The following is a 23,788-nucleotide window of genomic DNA, read 5'->3' on the forward strand; positions in this document are numbered from 1 at the left end:
GGGTTGGGATCTGGGGCTGGTTTGGGGTCAGGGTTGGGATCTGGAGTTGGGGATGGGGTCTGGATTTGGGGCTGGGATGGGCGTCAGGGTTGGGATCTAGAGTCAGGGTCAGGGTTGGGATCTGGGGCTGGTTTGGGGTCAGGGCTGGGATCTGAAGTTAGGGATGGGGTCCGGATTTGGGTCTGGGATTAGGGTAAGGGATGGGGCCAAGGTTGTGTCCCTGGTTTGGAATATAGGCCTGGAGACGGGGTTGGGGTTCAGCTCTGGAGTCAACTTGGCACTTGGGCTGGATGGGTTGGAGTCAGGGTAGACTTTGGGGTTGGGATTGGGGCACAAATTGGGGGTGTGGCCAAGGCAGAAGGTGGGGCTGGAGTCTGGGGTTGGGATCTAGGGTTGGGAAAGCCAAGGCTGGATCAGGGTCTGGAGTGAGGGTTGGAATTGAGGCCAAGGTTGGGATCAGGGTCGGGGTCAGCGTTTGGCTCAGGGCTGTGATCAGGGTCAGGATTGGGGTTTGGGGTCTTGGGTTGGGGTCAGGACTGAGGTTGTGATCAGGGTTGGGGTCTAGGGTGGGGTTGGGATCAAGGTTGGGGTCTGGGGTCAGGGTTTGGCTCAAGGCTGGGGTCACAACTGGGGTTGGGGTAGGGTTGGGGGTTGGGGTCTGGGATTGGGGTCAGGACTGGAGTTGGGGTTGGGATCAGGGTTGGGCCTTGGGATCAAGGTTGGGGTCTGGGTTGGGGTTGGGATCAGGGTTGGGGTCCGGATCAAGGTTGGGGTCCAGATCAAGGTTGGGCTCAGGGTTGAGGTTGGGCTCAGGGTTGGGGTTGGGATCAAGGTTGGTGTCTGGGACTGGGGTTGGGGTCAGGGCAGGATCAGAGTTGGGGTCTGGGGTCAGGGTTTGGCTCCGGGCTGGGGTTGGGCTCAGGGCTGGGGGTCAGGGTTGGGATCACCGTTGGGGTTGGGATCACCGTTGGGGTTGGGCTCAGGGTTGGGGTTAGGATGAAGCTTGGGGTCAGGTTTGGCTCCGGGCTGGGGTTGGGCTCAGGGCTGGGCTTGGGGTCAGGGTTGGGGTTGGGCTCAGGCTGGGCTTAGGATCAAGGTTGGGGTCTGGGACTGGGCTCAGGGTTGGGGTTGGGATCAAGGTTGGGGTCTGGGCTGGGGTTGGGATCAAGGTTGGGTTTGGGATAAGGGTTGAGGTTGGGATCAGGGTTGGGGATGGGCTCAGGGTTGGGGTTGGGATCAAGGTTGGGGTCTGGGCTGGGGTTGGGATCAAGGTTGGGTTTGGGATAAGGGTTGAGGTTGGGATCAGGGTTGGGGATGGGCTCAGGGTTGGGGTTGGGATCAAGGTTGGGGTCTGGGACTGGGGTTGGGGTCAGGGCAGGATCAGGGTTGGGGTCTGGGGTCAGGGTTTGGCTCTGGGCCGGGGTTGGGCTCAGGGCTGGGGTTGGGGTCTGGGTTGGGGTTGGGGTCAGGGTTGGGATTAGGATCAAGGTTGGGGTCTGGGACTGGGGTTGGGGTCAGGGCAGGATCAGGGTTGGGGTCTGGGGTCAGGGTTTGGCTCTGGGCCGGGGTTGGGCTCAGGGCTGGGGTTGGGGTCTGGGTTGGGGTCAGGGTTGGGCTTAGGATCAAGGTTGGGGTCTGGGGTCGGGATCAGGGTTGGGGTTAGGATCAAGGTTGGGTTTTGGGTCAGGGTTTGTCTCCAGGCCAGGGTTGGGCTCAGGGCTGCGGTTGGGGCCAGGGCCAGGGTTGAGGTTAGGGTCAGTGTTGGGGTCTGGGCTCAGGGATGGGCTCAGGGCCGGGATCCGACCCCACACCCCCCCATCCCAGCCCACCCCATGGGACCCCCCACCCCAGGCCAGCGGCAGGCGAGGCGGGGGCCACGCTGGACTACGTTTATTGGGGCCTCCGAAGCTTTAAATACAGACCGGGGCGGCGCGGGCCGGGGGGCGATGGGCCGGGACCCCCGCGGGAGCCCGGAGCCGCTGCCCCCCGCGCCGAGCCGGGGCCACCGCGGCCACCGAGGGAGCCCCCGGGCGGCAGCGGGGCCGGGGCGCGAGCGGGGCAGGACGTTGGTTTGGCGGCGGCGGCGGGGGGGACGGCCGGGCCCCGGCACCCCCCTTAGCGGCTGTAGCCGAACTCGTCGGCGTCGTCGGCGCGGAAGTCGCCGTAGCGCCAGAGGTTGAGCTGCGGAGAGAGGAGGCGTGATGGGCACCGCGACGGGCACCGCGACGGGCACCGCGATGGGCACCGTGACGGGCACCGCGACGGGCACCGCGATGGGCACCGCGACGGGCACCGTGATGGGCACCGTGATGGGCACCGTCACGGGCACCGCGATGGGCACCGCGACGGGCACCGTCACGGGCACCGCGATGGGCACCGCGACGGGCACCGCGACGGGCACCGTGATGGGCACCGTCACGGGCACCGCGATGGGCACCGCGACGGGGCCGAGGGAGAGAGGCTGGCGCCGCTCCCGGGGATGGGGAGAGCAGCCGGCATCTCCCTGGGGTCTGGGAGAGCATCCAGCATCTCCCTTGGATGGGGAGAGCATCCAGCGTCTCCCTGGGGTCTGGGAGAGCATCCAGCATCTCCCTTGGATGGGGAGAGCATCCAGCATCTCCACTGGATGGGGGAGAGAATCCAGCACCTCCCTGGGGAATGGGAGAGCAGCCGGCATCTCCCTTGGATGGGGGAGAGCATCCAGCATCTCCCTTGCATGGGGGAGAGCATCCAGCATCTCCACTGGATGGGGGAGAGCATCCAGCATCTCCCTAGGATATGGGAGAGCAGCCGGCTTCTCCCTGGGGTGTGGGAGAGCATCCAGCATCTCCCTTGGACGGGAGAGAGCATCCAACATCTCCCTGGGATGGGGGAGAGCATCCAGTGTCTCCACTGGAGATGGGGAGAGCAGCCAGCATCTCCACTGGATGGGGGAGAGAATCCAGCATCTCCCTGGGGTCTGGGAGAGCAGCTGGTATCTCCACTGGACATGGGGAGAGCATCCAGCATCTCCCTGGGGTTTGGGAGAGCAGCCGGCATCTCCCTTGGATGGGGGAGAGCAGCCAGTGTCTCCACTGGAGATGGGGAGAGCATCCAGCATCTCCCTGGGGTCTGGGAGAGCAGCTGGTATCTCCACTGGACATGGGGAGAGCATCCAGCATCTCCATGGGGATGGAGGAGAGCATCCAGCATCTCCACTGGAGATGGGGGAGATCATCCAGCATCTCCCTAGGATATGGGAGAGCATCCAGCATCTCCCAGGGGTGTGGGAGAGCAGCGGGCACCTGTGCTGGAAATGGGGGGTGAGGAGCATCCTCATCTCCTCTGAGGAGGCAGGGAGAGCATCCAGCATCTCCTTTGGATGTGGGAGAGCACCCAGCATTTCCCTTGGATGGGGGCAGAGCATTCTCATCTCCCTGAGGATGGCGGAGAGCATCCAGCATCTCCCCAGGGTATGGGAGAGCATCCAGCATCTCTACTAGAGATAGGGAGAGCATCCAGCATCTCCCTAGGGTGTGGGAGAGCACCCAGCATCTCCACTAGAGATAGGGAGAGCATCCAGCATCTCCCTTGGATGGGGGAGAGCATCCAGCATCTCCCTAGGGTATGGGAGAGCATCCAGCATCTCCACTAGAGATAGGGAGAGCATCCAGCATCTCCCTAGGGTATGGGAGAGCATCCAGCATCTCCACTAGAGATAGGGAGAGCATCCAGCATCTCCCTTGGATGGGGGAGAGCATCCAGCATCTCCCTAGGGTATGGGAGAGCATCCAGCATCTCCACTAGAGATAGGGAGAGCATCCAGCATCTCCCTAGGGTGTGGGAGAGCACCCAGCATCTCCCAGGGGTATGGGAGAGCATGCAGCATCTCCCTAGGGTATGGAAGAGCACCCAGCATCTCCCTAGGGTGTGGGAGAGCACCCAGCATCTCCCCAGGGTATGGAAGAGCATCCAGCATCTCCCTGGAGATGGGAAACGCATCCAACACAAGCCCTGGAGACCAGGGCTGGGCGCAGCATCTCCTCTGGAGATGGGCAGCGGATCCCGGGACACAGGGACCGCACTGTCCCTCCTGCCCCCCGGACCTCCGGAACCGTCCCGGGGAAGCCGCACTCACCCGGGCGCTCTTGGCCGTCTCCTGGGCGTTCAGGTACTCTGTGATCTGAGGGGACAGCGGCCGTCAGGGCCACCCGCCCCGTGTCCCCGACCTCCCCTTGGGACAGGGACATGCAGCCCGTCCCCAAGGTTCGTCCCCGTCGCCGGTGGCACCTACCACTTTCTGGAACTGCTTCTCCTTGCGCACCTCGACCATGACCAGCCCCTCCTTGACCAACCCCAGCCCCACGTCGCTCTTGGAGTCGGCGAACTGCAGGGTGACGTGGGGACAGCCGGGCCCCAGGTGCTCCACGTTGAGCAGGCACTGGGTGTTCTGGATGTCGCGCACCACGCTGTCCACGGCGTCGGCGCGCGCCTCGTCCTGCGGGCGCAGCGGCGTGGGCGAGGGGACGCGGTGCCACCCACCCCTGTCCCCGCCGGCCCCTCCGCTTACGTCCTGGGGCACCTGGATGAAGGCGAACTTGTACTCGGTGGCCTGGGCGGGCAGGACGCGCGTGCTGAAGGCGGGCGGCAGGGCGGCCAGGCGCGAGGACGGCAGCGTCTCCTTCTGCGGGGACAAAGGGACAGCACGGTTGGGGACAGCGCTGGCCCTGCCAGGCCACCCTGCGCCTGGGGTGACCATGCCATGGATGGCACTGGCACTCGGATGCATCCTGGGAGTCCTGATGGATGGCGCTGGTACCCAGGCACATGCCAAGGAGTCCCAAATGGCCACTCCATAGAAGGTGCTGGCACTTGGATGCACCCCCAGAGCCCCAGGTGACCATGCGCTGGCACCTGGTTGCATCCCAGGAGCCCTGAGCAACTGTGTCATCCATGGCACGGTCACTCGGCATTCCTGGGTGCCATCATGGATGGCACTGGACGCACCCCCAGAGCCCCAGGTGACCATGCCATGGATGGCGCTGGCACCTGTTTGCATGCCAGGAGTGCTGCACAGCTGTGCCATGGATGGCACTGGCACTGGATGCATCCAGGGAATGTCGAGCGACCGTGCCATGGATGACACCTGCATCCCAGGAGCCCTGAACAGCTGTCATGGATGGCACTGGATGCATCCCAGGAATGCCGCACGACCGTGCCATGGATGACGCCTGCATCCAGATGCATCCCAGGAGCCCTGAACAGCTGTGTCATGGATGGCACTGGACGCATCCCAGGAATTCCAAGTGACCGTTCCATGGACAACACCTGCATCCAGGTGCATCCCAGGAGCCCTGAACAGCTGTGTCATGGATGGCACTGGATGCATCCTGGGAATGCCGAGCGACTGTGCCATGGACAACGCCTGCATCCAGATGCATCCCAGGAGCCCCGAGCCACTGGATGGCCCCGGCCCCCGGGCACATCCCGGGAGGATCCGCGTGCCCGCGCCGTGCCCGCGCCGCACTCACGTTGCCGTAGTCGATGTAGAAGATGTGCACTTTGGCCGCCGACTCCACCTTCTCCACGCGGGCCCGGTACCTGCGAGCGGGACGGGGCGGCTGAGCGCGCCGCAGCGCCCGCGGTGCCGCCGTGCCCGCGCGCGCGGCGCCCGCTCACCATTCCCCGTCCACGAACTTGGCGATGCAGTAGTCGCCGCGGCGCGGCACGTAGGAGCCCTCCACGGGCGGGTGCCCGGCGATCTCGCCCCGCATGTTCTCCATGAGCTTCTCCAGCTGGGCGCCTGCGGACCGCCCCGGCGCACGTGAGGGGACCTGGTGGCATCCGGCCACCAAGCCAGCCCCATTTCCCACTGTGTCCCCAGGAACCGCGCTTTAATTAACGTGGGCTAATTAGCATGCTGGTAGGAGGAGGGTGTGCTTGCATGGTGCATGCAGGGTGGACAGGGTGAAGGGCACACGCGTGGCAGCAGGTTGCAGGGCACATGCATGGTGGTAAGGCATGCAGGGCACATGCATGATGTGCAGGGTGCATGCATGGCACAGGATATATGGCTCATGCATGACTGTAGGATGCACGGCACATGCACAGTGGCAGGGTGCATGCTGCAGGGCATAGGGCACATACATGGCATGCAGGGTGAAGGGTGCAGGCATGATGGAACGCTGCAGGGTGCTTGCATGGCAAGCAGGGCACAGGATGTGTGCACAGTGCAGGGCACATGCATAATGTCAGGGTGCAGGGCACACACACAGTGTTAGGGTGCATGCAAGGTGTCAGGGCACAGGGCACACACACGGTGCAGGGCACAGGGCACACACACAGTGTCAGGACGCAGGGCACACACATGGTGTCAGGATGCAGGGCACAGGGCACACACACGGTGCAGGGCACAGGGCACACACATGGTGCAGGGCACAGGGCACACACATAGTGCCAGGGTGCAGGACACAGGGCACACACAGTGTCAGGACACAGGGCACACACATAGTGTCACAGTGCAGGGCACGGGGCACACACACGGTGTCAGGACACAGGGCAGACACATAGTGCCAGGGTGCAGGGCACACACATAGTGTCAGGATGCACGGCACAGAGCACACACATGGTGCAGGGCACAGGGCACACACAGGGCAGTGTCACAGTGCAGGGCACAGAGCACACACACGGTGTCAGGACACAGGGCACACACACAGTGTCAGGATGCAGGACACACACGGTGCAGGTCACAGGGCACACACATAGTGTCATGGTGCAGGACACACACATAGTGTCACGGTGCAGGGCACAGAGCACACACATAGTGTCAGGGTGCAGGGTACAGGGCACACACACTGTCAGGGCGCAGGGCACACACATGGTGCAGGACACAGGACACACACATAGTGTCATGGTGCAGGATACACACATAGTGTCACAGTGCAGGGCACAGAGCACACACACGGTGTCAGGACACAGGGCACACACATGCTGTCAGGACGCATGGCACACACTGTGTCAGGACACAGTGCAAGCAGCAGCGCCAGGAGCAGCCGTGCAGCACCGGGCGCCCAGCCCTACCCGTCTCCACGTCCTGCACGTAGAAGTGCAGGTCGTCCGTGATCTCGGTGACGAACACGGCCTTGTAGTTGGCCGCGCGCTCCTTCTCCTCCAGCACCGGCACCACCTCCTCCACCGGCGCCTCCTCGTAGTGGGACCAGACCTAGGACAGCGGCGGCGCTGGCGGGGGTGGCAGGGACGGGCGCTGCCGTCCCCGTGTCCCCGTCCCCATCTCTCACCTTCTCCTTCCTCTGCTTGGCGGCCTCCTCGGCGGAGAGCAGAGATTTGTAGTAGGGGCTGCGCTCGGCGGTGAAGTGCACCTTGGAGAGGGCCTGCTCCACCAGGGCCACCGAGAGGTTGACGCCCTCGATGTGCAGCCAGCCGATGAAGTTGCCGGCCTTGTCCATGCTCTCCACCTCCACCTCCACCTGCGGGGCGACACGAGCACCGGGGGCATTAACGGGAGCCAGGGGGGCGGGAGAGGGAGGGCGCGGGGCGGCACGGGAGCTTGGCTGCTCCCTGGCACCCGGATCTGCTCCCTGGCACCCAGATCTGCTCCCTGCGCGCCTGCATCTGCTCTCTGAGCACCCAAAACTGCTCCTGCTGCACCCAAATGTGATCCCTGCACGCCCGCATCTGCTCCCTGTGCACCCAAATCTGCTCCCTGGCATCCAAATCTGCTCCTGCTGCACCCAAATCTGCTCTCTGTGCACCTGAATCTGCTCCTTGGTACCCAAATCTGCTCTCTGCGCACCTGCATCTGCTCCTTGGTACCCAAATCTGCTCTCTGCGCACCTGCATCTGCTCCCTGCTCAACTGCATCTGCTCCCTGTGCACCTAAATCTGCTCCCTGCGCGCCCACATCTGCTCTCTGCGCACCCAAATCTGCTCCCTGGCACCCAAATCTGCTCCCGGCACACCTGAATCTGCTCCATGGCACCCGAATCTGCTCCCTGTGCACCTGAATCTGCTCCCTGGCACCCAAATCTGCTCCCTGGCACCCGAATCTGTTCCTGCTGCACCCAAATCTGCTCCTGCTGCACCCACATCTGCTCTCTGCGAACCTGAATCTGCTCCCTGTGCACCCGAATCTGCTCCCTGTGCACCTGAATCTGCTCCCTGCTCAACTGCATCTGCTCCCTGTGCACCCGAATCTGCTCCCTGTGCACCTGAATCTGCTCCCTGGCACCCGAATCTCCTCCTGCTGCACCCAAATCTGCTCCCTGTGTCCCCAGTTCTGTTCCCCATGCACCCAAGTCTGCTCCCTGGTACCCAAACCTGCTCCCTGGCACCCAAACCATCTCCATTTTCACCCAGATCTGTTCCCTGGCACCTAGACCTGCTTCCTGGCAACGTGCAAGGCAGGGTGCAAGGGACAGTACCACGGGTGACAGTATCAAAGTGCCACAAGCCACCAGACCCTGCTCTGTCCCCAGACACCCTGCTGCCTTGCAGGGGACGCTGCGGGGTGAGAGGCAGCCCTGCAGCACTCTGCTCTGCACCGCTGGCACCTCTTGCTCCCTGCAGCTCACAGCCGTGCTGCTTTTTGGTTGTTCTTATATATAGCCCCTTGTTCTTATATATATCCCCACAACCGGCACGGCTTTGGGAAGCGGCGCTCAGAGCCGCGGGTGGATGGTGCTCCCTGAACCCGCTCGGGAGCAGCGCGCGGCTCCCGCAGGACGGAGCCGGCGGGTCCCCCCAGGCGCTGGTGACACGTGGCCTTCCGGAGAGCCGCAGTGCGAGTGCCCTGGCCTCCCCTGTGCAAGCACCTGGGCCTCTCTGGTGCAAGAACCTGGGCCTCCTTGGTGCAAGAACCTGGGCTGCCTTGGTGCAAGCACTTGGGCCTCCCCAGTGCAAGCATCTGGGCCTCCTTGGTGCAAGTGCCTGGGCCTCCCCGGTGCAAGCACTCCAGCCTCTCTGGTGCAAGCACCTGGGCCTCTTTGATGCAAGCACTTGGGCCTTCCCAGTGCAACTGCCTGGGCCTCCTTGGTGCAAACATCTGGGCCTCTTTGATGCAAGCACTTGGGCCTCCCCAGTGCAAGCACCTGGGCCTCCTTGGTGCAAGCATCTGGGCCTCTTTGATGCAAGCACTTGGGCCTCCCCAGTGCAAGCACTTGGGCCTCCTTGGTGCAAGCATCTGGGCCTCTTTGATGCAAGCACTTGGGCCTTCCCAGTGCAACTGCCTGGGCCTCCTTGGTGCAAGCACCTGGGCCTCCCCAGTGCACGCACTTGGGCCTCTCTGGTGCAAGCATGTGGGCCTCTCTGATGCAAGCATGTGGGCCTCCCCCATGCAAGCACTCCGGCCTCTCTGGTGCAAGCATCTGGGCCTCCTTGGTGCAAGCATCTGGGCCTCTTTGATGCAAGCACTTGGGCCTCCCCAGTGCAAGCACCTGGGCCTCCCCGGTGCAAGTGCCTGGGCCTCCCCAGTGAGAGCACACTGGCCTCTGCAGGGCGGCCAAGCTGGCTGCTCTGAGGCCACGCACGGGACAGGACACGGGAGCAGAGGCAGCCCTGCAGCACGCAGGCCCTGCCAGCTCCACAGGCATGCACAGCACCGGCACGGCTTCCCAGTGGGAAAACTGCTCCTGTGCCGCCGCGGCGCGCGCCAGCTGCAGCGTGCATGGCTCGAGAGCGTGCAGAGCAGCATGCGAACCAGGGAGAGCAGACCTGCGTGTGCAAACGTGTGTGTGCAAACGTGTGCGTGCAACCTGCGTGTGCAAACATGTGTGTGCACAGAGCGCACAGAGCAGGGTGCACACCAGTGAGAACAGGCCACTGTGTGCAAACCAGTGTGTGCAAGCCTCTGTGTGTGAACCTGTGTGTGCAAGCCTCTGCGTGTGAGCCTGCGTGCAATCCTGAGCACACAGACCAGTGTGCAAACCTATATGAGCAATCCAAGTGTGCAAAATGGTGTGTGCAAACCTGTGTGCAACCCTGAGCACACAGACCAGCGTGCAACCTGTATGAGCAAATCTGAGCATGCAAACCTCTGTGTGTGAACCTGTGTGTGCAAGCCTCTGCGTGTGAGCCCGCATGCAACCCTGAGCACACAGACCAGTGTGCAAACCTGTATGAGCAAATCTGAGCGTGCAAACCTCTGTGTGTGAACCTGTGTGCAACCGTTAGCACACAGACCAGCGTGCAAACCTGTATGAGCAAATCTGAGTGTGCAAACCAGAGCACACAGACCAGTGTGCAAAGCTGTATGAGCAAATCCGAGTGTGCAAACCTCTGTGTGAGAGCCTATGTGCAACCGTTAGCACACAGACCAGTGTGCAAACCTGTATGAGCAAATCTGAGTGTGCAACCCAGAGCACACAGACCACTGTGTGCAAACCAGAGCAGACTGCTATGAACCAGTGAGAGCACACCAGAGTGCACAAACCAGTGTGTGTAAACTTGTGTGTGCAAATCTCTGTGCAAAACTGAGCAGTGTGCAAACCTATATGCGCAAACCTGTGTGCAAACCAGTGTGTGCAAACCTGTGTGCAAACCTCTGTGTGCAAATCTGTGTGCAACCCTGAGCATACAGACCAGTGTGCAAACCTGTATGTGCAAATCTGAGTGTGCAAACCAGTGTGTGCAAGCCAGAGCACACATATCAGGGAACAAACCAGTGCGTGCAAACTTCTGTGTGCAACCCTTAGCACACAAACCAGCGTGCAAACCTGTATGAGCAAATCTGAGCGTGCAAACCTCTGTGTGTGAACCTGTGTGCAACCCTGAGCACACAGACCAGCGTGCAAACCTGTATGAGCAAATCTGAGTGTGCAAACCTGTGTGTGCAAGCCAGAGCACACAGACCAGAGTGCAAACCAGTGAGAACAACCCAGGGTGTGCAAACCTCTGTGTGCAACCCTGAGCACACAGACCGGTGTGCAAACCTGTATGAGCAAATCTGAGCGTGCAAACCTCTGTGTGCAACCCTGAGCACACAGTGTGCAAACCTGTATGCACAAATCTGAGTATGCAAACCTCTGTGTGTGAACCTGTGTGTAACCCTGAGCACACAGTGTGCAAACCTGTATGCACAAATCTGAGTGTGCAAAGCAGAGCAGACCAGTGTGCAAGCCAGCGAGAACAGACCCGTGTGTGCAAACACACGGGCTCGCGGGGCCCGGCGCTGGTTCCGGAGTGATGGAGCACCGGGCGGCACCGGGCCAGCGGCTCCGGCCCTCAATCAGCACCGGGATTTATGGCTCCGGCGGCAGCATTCCCGGCCGGTCGCACCGATCTTCTCCGCTCGTGTCCCTGCTTGTGGCCGCTCATTAGGTTGTTAATATATTAATAGGTGCTCGATAGGTTGTTAATATATTAATATATATGTAGTGAGCAGCATGGCTGGAGGTGAGCAGGCACTTCCCCATTCCAATAAATGGGGAAAAGTCCAGGCTGCAGCCCTTGCCTCAGGATGCAATGGCTGGGGTGCAGCCCATGCGCTGGGATGCAGCCCCTCACAGCGGGATGCAGCCCCTGCACGGGGATGCAGTCATTGGGATGCAGCCCCCTTAGTGGGATGAAGCTCCCACAGTGGGATACAGTCCTCACATTGGGATGCGATCCTCATGGTGGGATGCAGCCCCCGCATTAGGATGCAGCCTCCACACTGGGATGCAATCCTTGTGACGGGATGCAGCCCTGCAGCAGGGTGCAGCCCCCATGTCAAAATACAGCCCCCATGTCAGAATGCAGCCCCCACATCGGAATGCAGCCCTGCAGCAGGATGCACCCCCTGCAGCAGGATGCAGCCCCCACATTGGGATGCAGCCCCAACATTGGAATGCAGCCCTGCAGCAGGGTGCAGTCCCCATGTCAGGATGCAGCCCCTGCAGCAGGATGCAGCCCCCACATTGGAATGCAGCCCTGCAGTAGGGTGCAGTCCCCATGTCAGGATGCATCTCCTGCAGCAGGATGCAGCCCCCACATTGGGATGCAGCCCCCACATCGGAATGCAGCCCTGCAGCAGGATGCACCCCCTGCAGCAGGATGCAGCCCCCACGTTGGGATGCAGCCCTGCAGCAGGGTGCAGCCCCATGTCAGGATGCAGCCCCGCAGCAGGATGCAGCCCCCACATTGGGATGCAGCCCTCACATTGGGATGCAGCCCTGTAGCAGGATGCACCCCCTGCAGCAGGATGCAGCCCCCACATTGGAATGCAGCCCTGCAGCAGGGTGCAGTCCCCATGTCAGGATGCAGCCCCTGCAGCAGGATGCAGCCCCAACATTGGAATGCAGCCCTGCAGCAGGGTGCAGTCCCCATGTCAGGATGCAGCCCCCTGCAGCAGGATGCAGCCCCCACATTGGAATGAAGCCCTGCAAGTAGGGTGCAGTTCCCATATCAGGATATACCCCCTGCAGCAGGATGCAGCCCCCACGTTGGAATGCAGCCCCAACATTGGAATGCAGCCCTGCAGCAGGGTGCAGCTCCCACGTTGGGATGCAGCCCTGCAGCAGGATGCAGCCCCCACGCTGGAATGCAGCCCTGCAGCAGGGTGCAGCCCCATGTCAGGATGCAGCCCCGCAGCAGGATGCAGCCCCCACATTGGGATGCAGCCCTCACATTGGGATGCAGCCCTGTAGCAGGATGCACTCCCTGCAGCAGGATGCAGCCCCCACATTGGGATGCAGCCCCCACATTGGGATGCAGCCCCAACATTGGAATGCAGCCCTGCAGCAGGGTGCAGTCCCCATGTCAGGATGCAGCCCCCTGCAGCAGGATGCAGCCCCCACATTGGAATGCAGCCCTGCAGTAGGGTGCAGTCCCCATATCAGGATATACCCCCTGCAGCAGGATGCAGCCCCCACGTTGGGATGCAGCCCTGCAGCAGGGTGCAGTCCCCATGTCAGGATGCAGCCCCGCAGCAGGATGCAGCTCCCACATTGGAATGCAGCCCTGCAGCAGGGTGCAGCTCCCACGTTGGGATGCAGCCCTGCAGCAGGGTGCAGTCCCCATGTCAGGATGCAGCCCCGCAGCAGGATGCAGCCCCCACACTGGAATGCAGCCCTGCAGCAGGATGCAGTCCCCATGTCAGGATGCATCTCCTGCAGCAGGATGCAGCCCCCACATTGGGATGCAGCCCCCACATTGGGATGCAGCCCTGTAGCAGGATGCACCCCCTGCAGCAGGATGTAGCCCCCACGTTGGGATGCAGCCCTGCAGCAGGGTGCAGCTCCCACGTTGGGATGCAGCCCTGCAGCAGGGTGTAGTCCCCATGTCAGGATGCAGCCCCGCAGCAGGATGCAGCCCCCACACTGGAATGCAGCCCTGCAGCAGGATGCAGTCCCCATGTCAGGATGCAGCCCCGCAGCAGGATGCAGCCCCCACATTGGGATGCAGCCCCAACATTGGGATGTAGCCCCCACGTTGGGATGCAGCCCTGCAGCAGGATGCAGTCCCCATATCAGGATGCAGCCCCACAGCAGGATGCAGCCCCCACATTGGGATGCAGCCCCAACACTGGGATGCAGCCCTGCAGCAGGATGCAGCCCCCACGTTAGGATGCAGCCCCGCAGCAGGATGCAGCCCCCACGTCAGGATGCAGCCCCGCAGCAGGATGCAGCCCCACGGCAGCCACCCACGCTGCACAGGGACGCAGCCCCAGGCCTGCCCGCTTGCCCTGCGGCACGCTTGCCCCTTGCTCCCGCGCCGCGGCTCCCATCAGCGCGTTTGCATTTCAGAGCGGCGCGGGAAGCCGCCGGGTAATTGCCGTTAATCCCGTAACCGGCAGCGAAATTCCCGGCGCACAAGTGGATTTGCAGAACAGGCTCCGTGCAACGCGCAGGGCACGAGCGGCCGCCCGCGTGCGCCGCGGGGTCAGCAGGGACACGGCCCTTACGGCAGCACCGAGCTAATCCCGCAATTATTTATCCCGGGAGAAAATTCTCGCCGGGAATGCCACCCCGGCAGCAGGTGCCCTGCACCCGCGGGGACACAGTGACACCAGGGCGGGCGCTCGGGACCTTTGGGGACAAAGAGCTGTGAGAGGCAGGAGGCACCAAACAACAGGGTCTGCAGCGGCCCAAAACCTGGGGGAAAAAGTGTCTTTTGCACCATCCGCCCTTGATCTCAGCAGGAGCGATGAGGAAAAAAGCAGAAAAGCAGCAATTTGGGCCGGCGCAGAGCGTATGATGCCGGCAAGGAACGAGGTCAGAGCATGCGGCGCCTGCAGCAAGTCACCCGCCTGCATGCAGGGCGCTGCGCCCCAAGGAGCCCACAGCTCCCCCGGCCTGTCCACGGCCCCCCGGCTCCGTGCCCGGCCCGCGATTCCCGCTGGGCATTCCCGGCTGTCCGGAGGGGCACGCGGGAGCCCGGCGATTCCATCTAGCGGCAGCGGGAACAGCGGCACCGGGACACGGAGCGCGGCCCGGACGGCACCACGCGCCCCCGGGAGCCCGTCCGCTCGGAGCGGGGCCTTCTCCAAAGGTCTCCGTGCATCCCTGCTTTTCCAACGCGGACTCCTGGGAATCGCAGCTTTGCCAGGCACAGGCTGGGGGATACATTCCCGGGTATTAAGGAAGTTGGGAGAGTCCCGCCGCTCTCCGCTCATTCCTTCCATGCCATCAGCCCGGGATCATGGAGCTGCTCATGGCATCTTGCTGCAATCCGTCCCTCGATGGGGATGAGCCATGGCGGCTGCAGGAACGCACGCATGGAGCACTGCTGGGCACCTGGAATGCTGCCCCAAGGCCGGATTCCCTTCCGGACACGCGGGATGCCTCCGGCCTGTCCGTGCTGCTCCCTGCATTGCGGCCGCGGGTTTGCTGCACGTTCCACTGGCTCCCGGCTCCGGGAGATCCGGGCCGGAGGGGCCGCATGGAGCGGGAGATGGATGGGCCCTACGCTGCGCTGCAGGTGCCACGTTGCGCTAATGCGATTACGCCGCCGCAGCTTCCGCCTCGTTAATCGTGTTTGGCTCCATCGACGTTCCCAGCTCCGCTTTCCCATCCCGAACTCATCAATCGCTCCGTGACCTTTGGAAAGTCTGGCATCATCCTGCTTCCCGCGGCCACGGCGCTGAGCGGGCAGCGGGAGGCTGCGGGCACCCTGCTCCCGGGAATGCCCATTCCCAGGGATGTTCCACTGGACCCAGTCCCGTCATCCCGCTGGCCTGGTCGGATCTGATCCGATGGCGGCTCCCAGCTTGGAGATGCCACATCCCTGCAAACGGGCGGCTGGCAACGCAGCGCCGTGCCCCAGCACGCAGAGGCCTGCCTCTTATTATCCATCAGAGAATCCACACAGGATTCCCGGCAGAACCTAGGATTTCCATATGGCAACATAGGATTTCCCTATGGGCACAGATGATTTCCTCGCCGAGGGAATGCCGGGAGCGCGCGTGGCTCCCGCCGTTCCCGCTGCCCGGCCTCCAGCTCCGAGGCCGCTTCCCGGCATCCTGCCCGGCGCTGCTCCCGGCTCCTGCGGCAGGACCCGCCGCGCTGCTCCGAGGGCTCCGCTCCAGCAGCCCAAACACCGGGAGCTTTACCGGGAAGAGCGGCAGTCCGGGCGGGAGGAGCCGAGCGCTTCCCGGTGCTCGGAATGGCACTGCTTTCCCCCATCCTGCTCCCCCGCACTCATTTAATTAAACCCTGGGAGCACATCCTAGCGGATGGGCCACCGGCTCCGAGGAAAACGGAGCAGAGCCACAAGCGACGGGAGCAGCAGCTCGAAATAGCGAGCGGGGAAAAGGCTGGAGCGCTGCCCACGGTGCCCTTGCAGGGCCGCAGCCCCAGCGCGTCCCGGCTTGTGTCGGGTCTCAGCCCTGGCAGGTCCCAACTTGTGACAGGTCTCAGCCCTGGCAGGTCCCAGCTCACATCAAGTCTCGGCTCTGCTGGTGTCCCAAGTTGTGTCGGGTCTCAGTCCCAGCATCCAGCCCCAGTCGGGTCCCAGCACCGGCGGGTTCCAGATTGCATCAGGTCTCAGTCCCAGCAGGTCCCGGCTCGTGTTGGGTCTTGGCTCCGTCGGTGTCACAGCTTGTGTCAGGTCTCAATCCCAGCAGGTCCCGGCTCGTGTTGGGTCTTGGCTCCATCGGTGTCACAGCTTGTGTCAGGTCTCAGTCCCAGCAGGTCTCAGATCGTGTTGGGTCTTGGCTCTATCAGTGTCACAGCTTGTGTCAGGTCTCAATCCCAGCAGGTCCCGGCTCGTGTTGGGTCTTGGCTCCGTCAGTGTCACAGCGTGTGTCAGGTCTCAGTCCCAGCAGGTCTCAGATCGTGTTGGGTCTTGGCTCTATCGGTGTCACAGCTTGTATCAGGTCTCAGTCCCAGCAGTTCCCAGCTTGTGCTAGGTCTTGGCTCCGTCAGTGTCACAGCTTGTGTCAGGTCTCAGTCCCAGCAGGTCCCGGCTCGTGTTGGGTCTTGGCTCTATCGGTGTCACAGCGTGTGTCAGGTCTCAGTCCCAGCAGTTCCCAGCTTGTGCTAGGTCTTGGCTCCGTCGGTGTCACAGCTTGTGTCAGGTCTCAGTCCCAGCAGGCCACAGCTTGTGTCAGGTCTCAGCCCTGGCAGTCTCACTTCGCACTCGATCTCAGCCCCAGCAGGACCCAGCTTGCCCTGGGTCTCGGCTCTGGCGGTGTCACAACTTGCATCAGGTCTCAGCCATGGTGGCGGGGCCGGCGGGTGGGGGACAGCCGGGACGGGCACCCTACGGAGCTGGGGATCCTCCGCTCACCTTGTGGCCACCAAGTGCGTCGCTGCCGTCCATCTGTCTGTCCGTCCATCCCGGCCGCGCGGGATGGACCCCATGGCCGGGGTCCGGAGGGGACGCAGGATCAGGACAGGGGAGGGCAAATGACAGGGACCCCTGTGTCCCCCCCGGCGGGACCGACGCGCAGCCGTGTCCAAGGGGGCTGCCTCGGCCCCCCGGGAGCTGCAAGTGGGGCCGGGGGGTGATGCTGGCGAGGAGGAGGAGGAGGAAGAGCCCTGCCTGCAAGGCTGGTCCTGCCGCCGTCCCGCATCTTCCTCGGAGCCAAGTGCGCCCGGAGGCCCCGGGGGCAGCTCGGCCTCGTCCTGGGGGTCCCGCGGAGCGTCGGTGTCGGGGCGAGCGCGGCGGCGGCGGCGGCGGCGTTGAGGGGGTGGCTCCGCTGCTCGCGGCGGTGCCGAGCGCCGCGCCGGTGCCGGGCTCCGAACACGATGCGTCAGCACCCGCATCCGCGCTCGCACTGAAGGACAAAAGGATGAGCGAGCCGCCTGCGCGGCTGCCGCCTGCACCAGCCCGGCCCGCCGCCCCGCCGCCGCCGCCGCCGCCGGGCCCGCGGGCCGCCGCGCAGCCTGCTAGGGGGGCCCCATGGCGCGGGGCCCCCCCGCCGCCGCCGCCGCGCTGCCCCGGCCCCCGCGACGCTGAAGGCGCCGCCGGGACAGCGGCGACAGCGGCCGCCGCCTCCGCGCCGCAGGGCAGCGCGCCGGGGCCGCGGGAGCGCCGCTAGCGGCGGCGGGGCCGGCGCGCGGAGCAGGAGGAGCCGGCGGCGGAGCCGGAGCGCGGGCCGGAGCGGGGCCGGGCCCCGCGGGCTGCGGCGGCCGCGCGGGGGAGCAGCGCGGCGCGGAGCCGCTCGCGACCGCGGCGGGCAGCGGGACGGCGGCGCCGCAGCGAGGAGCACCCCCCGGGGGGTTTTTTTTTTTTTTGCTTATTTCCTTTTTTTTTTTTTCGCGCTCCCTCCCTTCCCCGTCCTCCCCCCGGACGGACCCGGCTCCCCCCCGTCCCTCCCCGCCGCGGCCGGGGCTCCGCAGCGCCGGGCGCTCCCGCCATGGAGCGGCGGCCCGGGCCGCCCGCGGGCGCGGGGCCGAGGTGCGAGGCGCGGGCGGCGGCGCTCGGCGCGGCCCCCGCGTAGCCCGCCCGGCCCCCCCGCCGCCGCTCCGCAGCCGCGAGGAGCCATTTTGTCTTTTTTCGGTGTCCCCCCCCCCCCTTCCCTTCCCTTCCCTCCCCTTTCCCTGCCCCCCCCCCTTCCCTCTTCCCCTTTTCCCGGTTTTCTTTCCCCGCTTCCCCTTTGTTCGGCGCGGGCGGCCGCCCGGCGGCGCCGGCCCCGCTCCCAGGTAGGTACCGCTCGCAGCGGGGCTCGGCGGGGGGGCTCCCTCCTTCCTCCCCCCTTCCCCCCCCCCCCCGCATTTTTTTATATATACATATATATTTTTTAATTTAATCCCCCCCCCTCCGCGCCCCCCCCGTGCCCGCCGCCGCGGGAACCGGCCGCGCGCGAGCGAGCGGGAGCGCGCGGCCGCCGGCCGGGAGCAGGGGGGGGCCGCGGCACTTCTCCCCGGCACGCCGCATCCCCGGACCATGGTGAATGATGAACGTGCCACATCATGAAGCTCTTGCGGCAGGTAACTGTGCAGCCCGCGTGGAGAGCCGCCCTCGTCGTCTACCTCACGGTGCACGCGTGGATGCCGCGCGCCGCCGCCGCCGCCTCGCCGGGGCCGCCGCGCTGCCCCGCCGCCTGCTCCTGCACTAACCAGTTCAGCAAAGTGGTGTGCACGCGCCGCGGGCTGGCCGCCGTGCCGCCCGGCATCCCCTCCAACACGCGGTACCTCAACCTCATGGAGAACAACATCCAGCTGATCCAGGCGGACACCTTCCGGCACCTGCACCACCTGGAGGTGCTGCAGCTGGGCAGGAACGCCATCCGCCAGATCGAGGTGGGCGCCTTCAACGGGCTCGCCAGCCTCAACACGCTGGAGCTCTTCGACAACTGGCTCACGGTCATCCCCAGCGGCGCCTTCGAGTACCTGTCCAAGCTGCGCGAGCTGTGGCTGAGGAACAACCCCATCGAGAGCATCCCCTCGTACGCCTTCAACCGCGTGCCCTCGCTCATGCGCCTCGACCTGGGCGAGCTCAAGAAGCTGGAGTACATCTCCGAGGGGGCCTTCGAGGGGCTCTACAACCTCAAGTACCTTAACCTGGGCATGTGCAACATTAAGGACATGCCGAACCTCACGCCCCTCGTGGGGCTCGAGGAACTGGAGATGTCGGGGAACCACTTCCCCGAGATCAAGCCGGGCTCTTTCCACGGGCTCAAGTCCCTCAAGAAGCTCTGGATCATGAACTCGCAGATCAGCGCCATCGAGCGCAACGCCTTCGACGACCTCGCGGCGCTGGTGGAGCTCAACCTGGCCCACAACAACCTCTCGTCGCTGCCCCACGACCTGTTCGCGCCGCTGCGGTACCTGGTGGAGCTGCACCTGCACCACAACCCCTGGCACTGCGACTGCGACATCCTGTGGCTCTCGTGGTGGCTCCGCGAGTACATCCCCACCAACTCCAGCTGCTGCGGCCGCTGCCACGCGCCCCTGCACATGCGGGGCAAGTTCCTGGTGGAGGTGGACCAGACCTCCTTCCAGTGCTCGGCGCCCTTCATCATGGACGCCCCCATGGACCTCAACATCTCCGAGGGGCGGGTGGCCGAGCTCAAGTGCCGGACTCCTTCCATGTCCTCCGTGCGGTGGCTGCTGCCCAACGGGACGGTGCTGAGCCACGCGTCGAGCCACCCGCGCATCTCCGTGCTCAACGACGGCACGCTCAACTTCTCCCACGTGCTGCTCACGGACACGGGCCTCTACACGTGCATGGTGACCAACGTGGCGGGCAACTCCAACGCCTCGGCCTACCTCAACGTGAGCACGGCCGAGCTCAACACCTCCAACTACAGCTTCTTCACCACCGTCACGGTGGAGACCACCGAGATCTCCCCGGAGGACGTCTCGCCCAAGTTCACCAAGCCCGTGCCCACCACGTCCACGGGCTACCAGCCGGCCTACACCACCACCACCACGGTGCTCATCCAGAGCACGCGGCCGCCGGGGCGCGTGGCGGTGCCCACGGCCGAGGCGGGCGACAAGACGCAGACCAGCCTGGACGAGGTCATGCGCACCACCAAGATCATCATCGGCTGCTTCGTGGCGGTGACGCTGCTGGCCGCCGCCATGCTCATCGTCTTCTACAAGCTCCGCAAGCGGCACCAGCAGCGCAGCACCGTCACGGCCGCCCGCACCGTGGAGATCATCCAGGTGGACGAGGAGCTGCCGGCGGCGCCGGGCGCCGAGGGGGCGGCCCCGCCGCCCGCCCGCCACGACCACGGGCCCTACGGCGCCGAGCACGGGCCCTACGGCGCCTACAAAGCGGCGCCCGCGGCGCCCTGGACCGAGAACAGCCTGGGCAACTCGCTGCACCCCCCCGGCAGCGCCCTGCCCGAGCCCTTCCTCCTGCACCCGCCGGGCAAGGACAGGGTGCAGGAGACCCAGATCTGACACCTTTTTTTCTCCCTTTTTTTTTTCAGAAACGGTAAATGCAATAGGATGCACAAAAAAACCACCACAAAAAAAAGAAAAAAAAAAAAAGCAACTTTTGTACAGAGCCTGGGAGGGGGGGAGAGACTTTTTTTTTTTTTTTCTTGTATATGCTTATATATTAAACCTATGGGCTGGTAAGAGAAGCAGATTATATTAAAATTTAAAAGAAAAAAAAATGAGAAAGGAAAAAAAAAAAGAAGCTATTTTCTAACTTGTAAGTTCTATTTAAAAAAATAATAATAATAGTCCGAGAAGGGGGAGGCGAGGTTAAAATATGCAGGGAGGGCTAGGGAAGGCCCGCGAGCCCCGCGCGGGAGGGGGCCGGCCGCGTGCGGGGCCAAAACGCTGCAAATGCAATAAAGAAAAAAATGTAATTTTTTTTTTGGGGGGGGGGCGGTGGGAGGAGCGGCGGGGGGAGGGCGCAGGGTTGAGGGGCTGGGGGCGGGGGGGACCCCTCGAAACGCATTAAAGCAAAAAAAAAAAAACAAAAACAAAGCAACGCACCCAAGGGGACCAGCGGGGACCCCCGGGCACGCGGGGCGCCCCGCGCAGGGCTAGGCCCCCGGGCCGCGGCGGCGCCGCACACCTCCCGCCCGGGCCGACCGACGATTGTAGAGCGCGGAGCCCCGGGCCCGGTGCCGGTCCCGGTGCCGGTGCCGGTTCCGGCCCGGCCGCCGCTTCCCGGGGGCCGCCGGGGGGACCCGCGGGGGCGGCGAGGCCGGGGGGACCCGCGCGCTCCGAGCAAACCCGACGCGTGTATTTTTGTATTTTAATAAATATTGTTGGAAATTTTCGCCGCGCTGTCACTGCCGGGTTCACCGCGCCGCCGGGGACACCCCCGGGATGTGCTTCCCCCCCCGCCGCACCCTCCACGTCGGCCTCTTGCTGGTTTTTTCCTGGGTTTTTGGGGCTTCCTGCACTAAAAAGGCTCCAAATTGCGGCGGGGGGCAGGGAGGCCGTGGGGTGGGGGGCACTGGGGGGTCCTGGCACCCCCCTGCTCAGGTTTGCGCTGCGGGTGCTGCGCGCTCGGGACCCCCGTGCATGGGGTGGTGCAGGGGCAGCTGCAGCGCTGCCCCTGCTGCGGTGCCCAGGATGTCCTGCGGGAAGGGCAGGCTGCAGCGCGGAGCTGCACCGTGCCAGGCTGTGCCGTGCAATGCCGTGCTGCACCGCGCCGTGCTGCACCGTGCCATGTCGTGCATGCTGCACCACGCCGTGCCGTGCATGCTGCACTGCGCCGTGCAATGCCGTGCAATGCCGTGCTGCACCGCGCCGTGCTGCACCATGCAATGTCATGCATGCTGCACCGCGCCGTGCCGTGCATGCTGCACTGCGCCGTGCAATGCCGTGCTGCACCGTGCCATGTCGTGCATGCTGCACCGCGCCGTGCCGTGCATGCCGCACTGCGCCGTGCAATGCCGTGCTGCGTCACACCATGCTGTGATGCACCGTGTCGTGCTGCGCTGTGCACGCTGCACTGCACCATGCGGCACCCACCACGCCGTGCTGCACTGCGCCGTGCTGTGCCATGTCGTGCTGCACCATGCAATGCTGTGCTGCATTACACCACGCTGTGCTGCGCCGTGTCGTGCTGCGCTGTGCATGCTGCACTGCACCATGTGGCACATGCCATGCCATGCTGCACCATGCCGTGCCGTGCTGTGCATGCTGCAATGCACCATGCCATGTTGTGCTGCACTGCGCCACGTCGCGCTGCACCACGCTGTGCTGCACCACGTCACGCTGTGTGTGCAGCAGGCCGTGCAGCGCTGCACCACGCTGCGCCATGCCGTGCTGTGCTGCACCATGCCATGCCATGCTGAGCTATGCCACTCCACACTGCTGCTCTGTGCCATGCCAAGCTGAGCTGTGCCATGCTGCACCATGCCATGCTGTGCAGCACTGTGCCATGCCGTTCCGTACTGTGCTGCACCATGCCATGCTGAAACACGCCATGCCGTGCTGCACCGTGCCGTGCTGCACCATGCCATGCTGTGCAGCACTGTGCCATGCCGTTCCGTACTGTGCTGCACCATGCCATGCTGAAACACGCCATGCCGTGCTGCACCGTGCCATGCTGCACCATGCCATGCTGTGCAGCACTGTGCCATGCCGTTCCGTACTGTGCTGCGCCATGCCATGCTGAAACATGCCATGCCGTGCTGCACCGTGCCATGCTGCACCGTGCCATGCTGTGCAGCACTGTGCCATGCCGTTCCGTACTGTGCTGCGCCATGCCATGGTGAAACACGCCATGCCGTGCTGCACCGTGCCATGCTGCACCGTGCCATGCTACACCATGCCATGCTGTGCAGCACTGTGCGATGCTGTTCCGTACCATGCTGCACCATGCCATGGTGAAACATGCCATGCTGTGCTGCACCGTGCCGTGTTGCACCGTGCCATGCTGCACCGTGCCATGCTGCACTGTGCCGTGTTGCACCGTGCTGTGCTGCACCATGCCATGCTGTGCAGCACTGTGCCATGCCGTTCCGTACTGTGCTGCGCCATGCCATGGTGAAACACGCCATGCCGTGCTGCACCGTGCCGTGCTGCACCGTGCCATGCTGCACTGTGCCATGCTGCACCATGCCATGCTGTGCAGCACTGTGCAATGCTGTTCCGCACTGTGCTGTACCATGCCATGGTGAAACACGCCATGCCGTGCTGCACCGCGCCGTGCTGCACCGTGCCATGCTGCACCGTGCCATGCTGCACCGTGCCATGCTACACCATGCCATGCTGTGCAGCACTGTGCCATGCCGTTCCGTACTGTGCTGCGCCATGCCATGGTGAAACACGCCATGCCGTGCTGCACCGCGCCGTGCTGCACTGTGCCATGCTGCACCGTGCCAAGCTGCACCGTGCCGTGGCACGCTCACCACCATGCACCAAGCCAGGCCGTGCCAGGGCCGTGCCGCAGGGAGCCCCGTGGCCACATTCCCCTTCCCAAAGCCGGCCCTGCGAATGCAGCGCCGGGACAGGGGGGCAGCGCCGCCCGCTCCATCCCCACGGCGATGCCGTGCGCATCCAGGCCTGACGCCGGGACGAGGGGCGCGCGGGACGCGGCGGCGCCTGGCTGGCAGGGACGAGGCAGTTAACGCTTTGATTTATCGGTTTCCCCGCTGTAAAATATTAATTCGCCATTAAACAAGCGCGCGAGCGAGCGGCAGCGCGCGGAGAGGGAGGGAGGGAGGCGGGGGGACATCCGTGTGACGCTCCGGGGACGCTGCGGGCGCAGGGACACCCGCGCTACCCGTGGCGGGTGGAGAGGGGTCAGTGCTGGGCAGGGTGTCCCCGAGGTGGCATCTCCAGCTGGGAGGACAGAGGGGTCCCCAAGGTGCCACCTCCACTGGTGACATCCCCAAGGTGGCACCTCCCGTGGCGAGCACAGGGGGTCCCCATGGTGCCACCTCCATGCTGAGGACAGCGAGGTCCCTGAGGTGCCACCTCCAGCAGGGAGGACCGGGGGTCCCCCAGGT

General features: G+C 64.2%; 2 protein-coding genes across 2 annotated transcripts in view; one reads left to right on the forward strand and one right to left on the reverse strand.

Moving 5' to 3' along the window:
- Window positions 1-2,044: 2,044 nt before the first annotated feature.
- The window catches only part of SND1 (staphylococcal nuclease and tudor domain containing 1), an 85,931-nt gene continuing 64,187 nt past the window's right edge, over window positions 2,045-23,788 (reverse strand). Inside the window, exons 17-24 of the mRNA XM_088535216.1 lie at window positions 7,278-7,466; window positions 7,060-7,201; window positions 5,659-5,782; window positions 5,511-5,580; window positions 4,550-4,663; window positions 4,274-4,477; window positions 4,118-4,162; window positions 2,045-2,181 (exon numbers count right to left, since the gene is read on the reverse strand). Of these exons, the coding sequence (XP_088391342.1) occupies window positions 2,116-2,181; window positions 4,118-4,162; window positions 4,274-4,477; window positions 4,550-4,663; window positions 5,511-5,580; window positions 5,659-5,782; window positions 7,060-7,201; window positions 7,278-7,466 (954 nt within the window). The 3' untranslated portion in view covers window positions 2,045-2,115. The remainder of the gene's footprint in view (window positions 2,182-4,117; window positions 4,163-4,273; window positions 4,478-4,549; window positions 4,664-5,510; window positions 5,581-5,658; window positions 5,783-7,059; window positions 7,202-7,277; window positions 7,467-23,788) is intronic.
- LRRC4 (leucine rich repeat containing 4) lies at window positions 18,209-20,267 on the forward strand. Its single transcript, XM_010225880.2, has one exon. The coding sequence runs from the start codon at window positions 18,330-18,332 to the stop codon at window positions 20,265-20,267; it is 1,938 nt and encodes a 645-aa protein (XP_010224182.2). The 5' UTR covers window positions 18,209-18,329.

This window comes from Tinamus guttatus, unplaced genomic scaffold, assembly GCF_059628265.1.
Source record: "Tinamus guttatus ecotype Peru unplaced genomic scaffold, ASM5962826v1 Tinamus_guttatus_pri_ptg000619l, whole genome shotgun sequence".
NCBI lineage: Eukaryota > Metazoa > Chordata > Aves > Tinamiformes > Tinamidae > Tinamus > Tinamus guttatus.

What these genes read in the sequence shown, in the direction of transcription:
- LRRC4 (XM_010225880.2), top strand. Translation starts at nt 18,330, where the DNA reads ATGAAGCTCTTGCGGCAGGTAACTGTGCAGCCCGCGTGGAGAGCCGCC.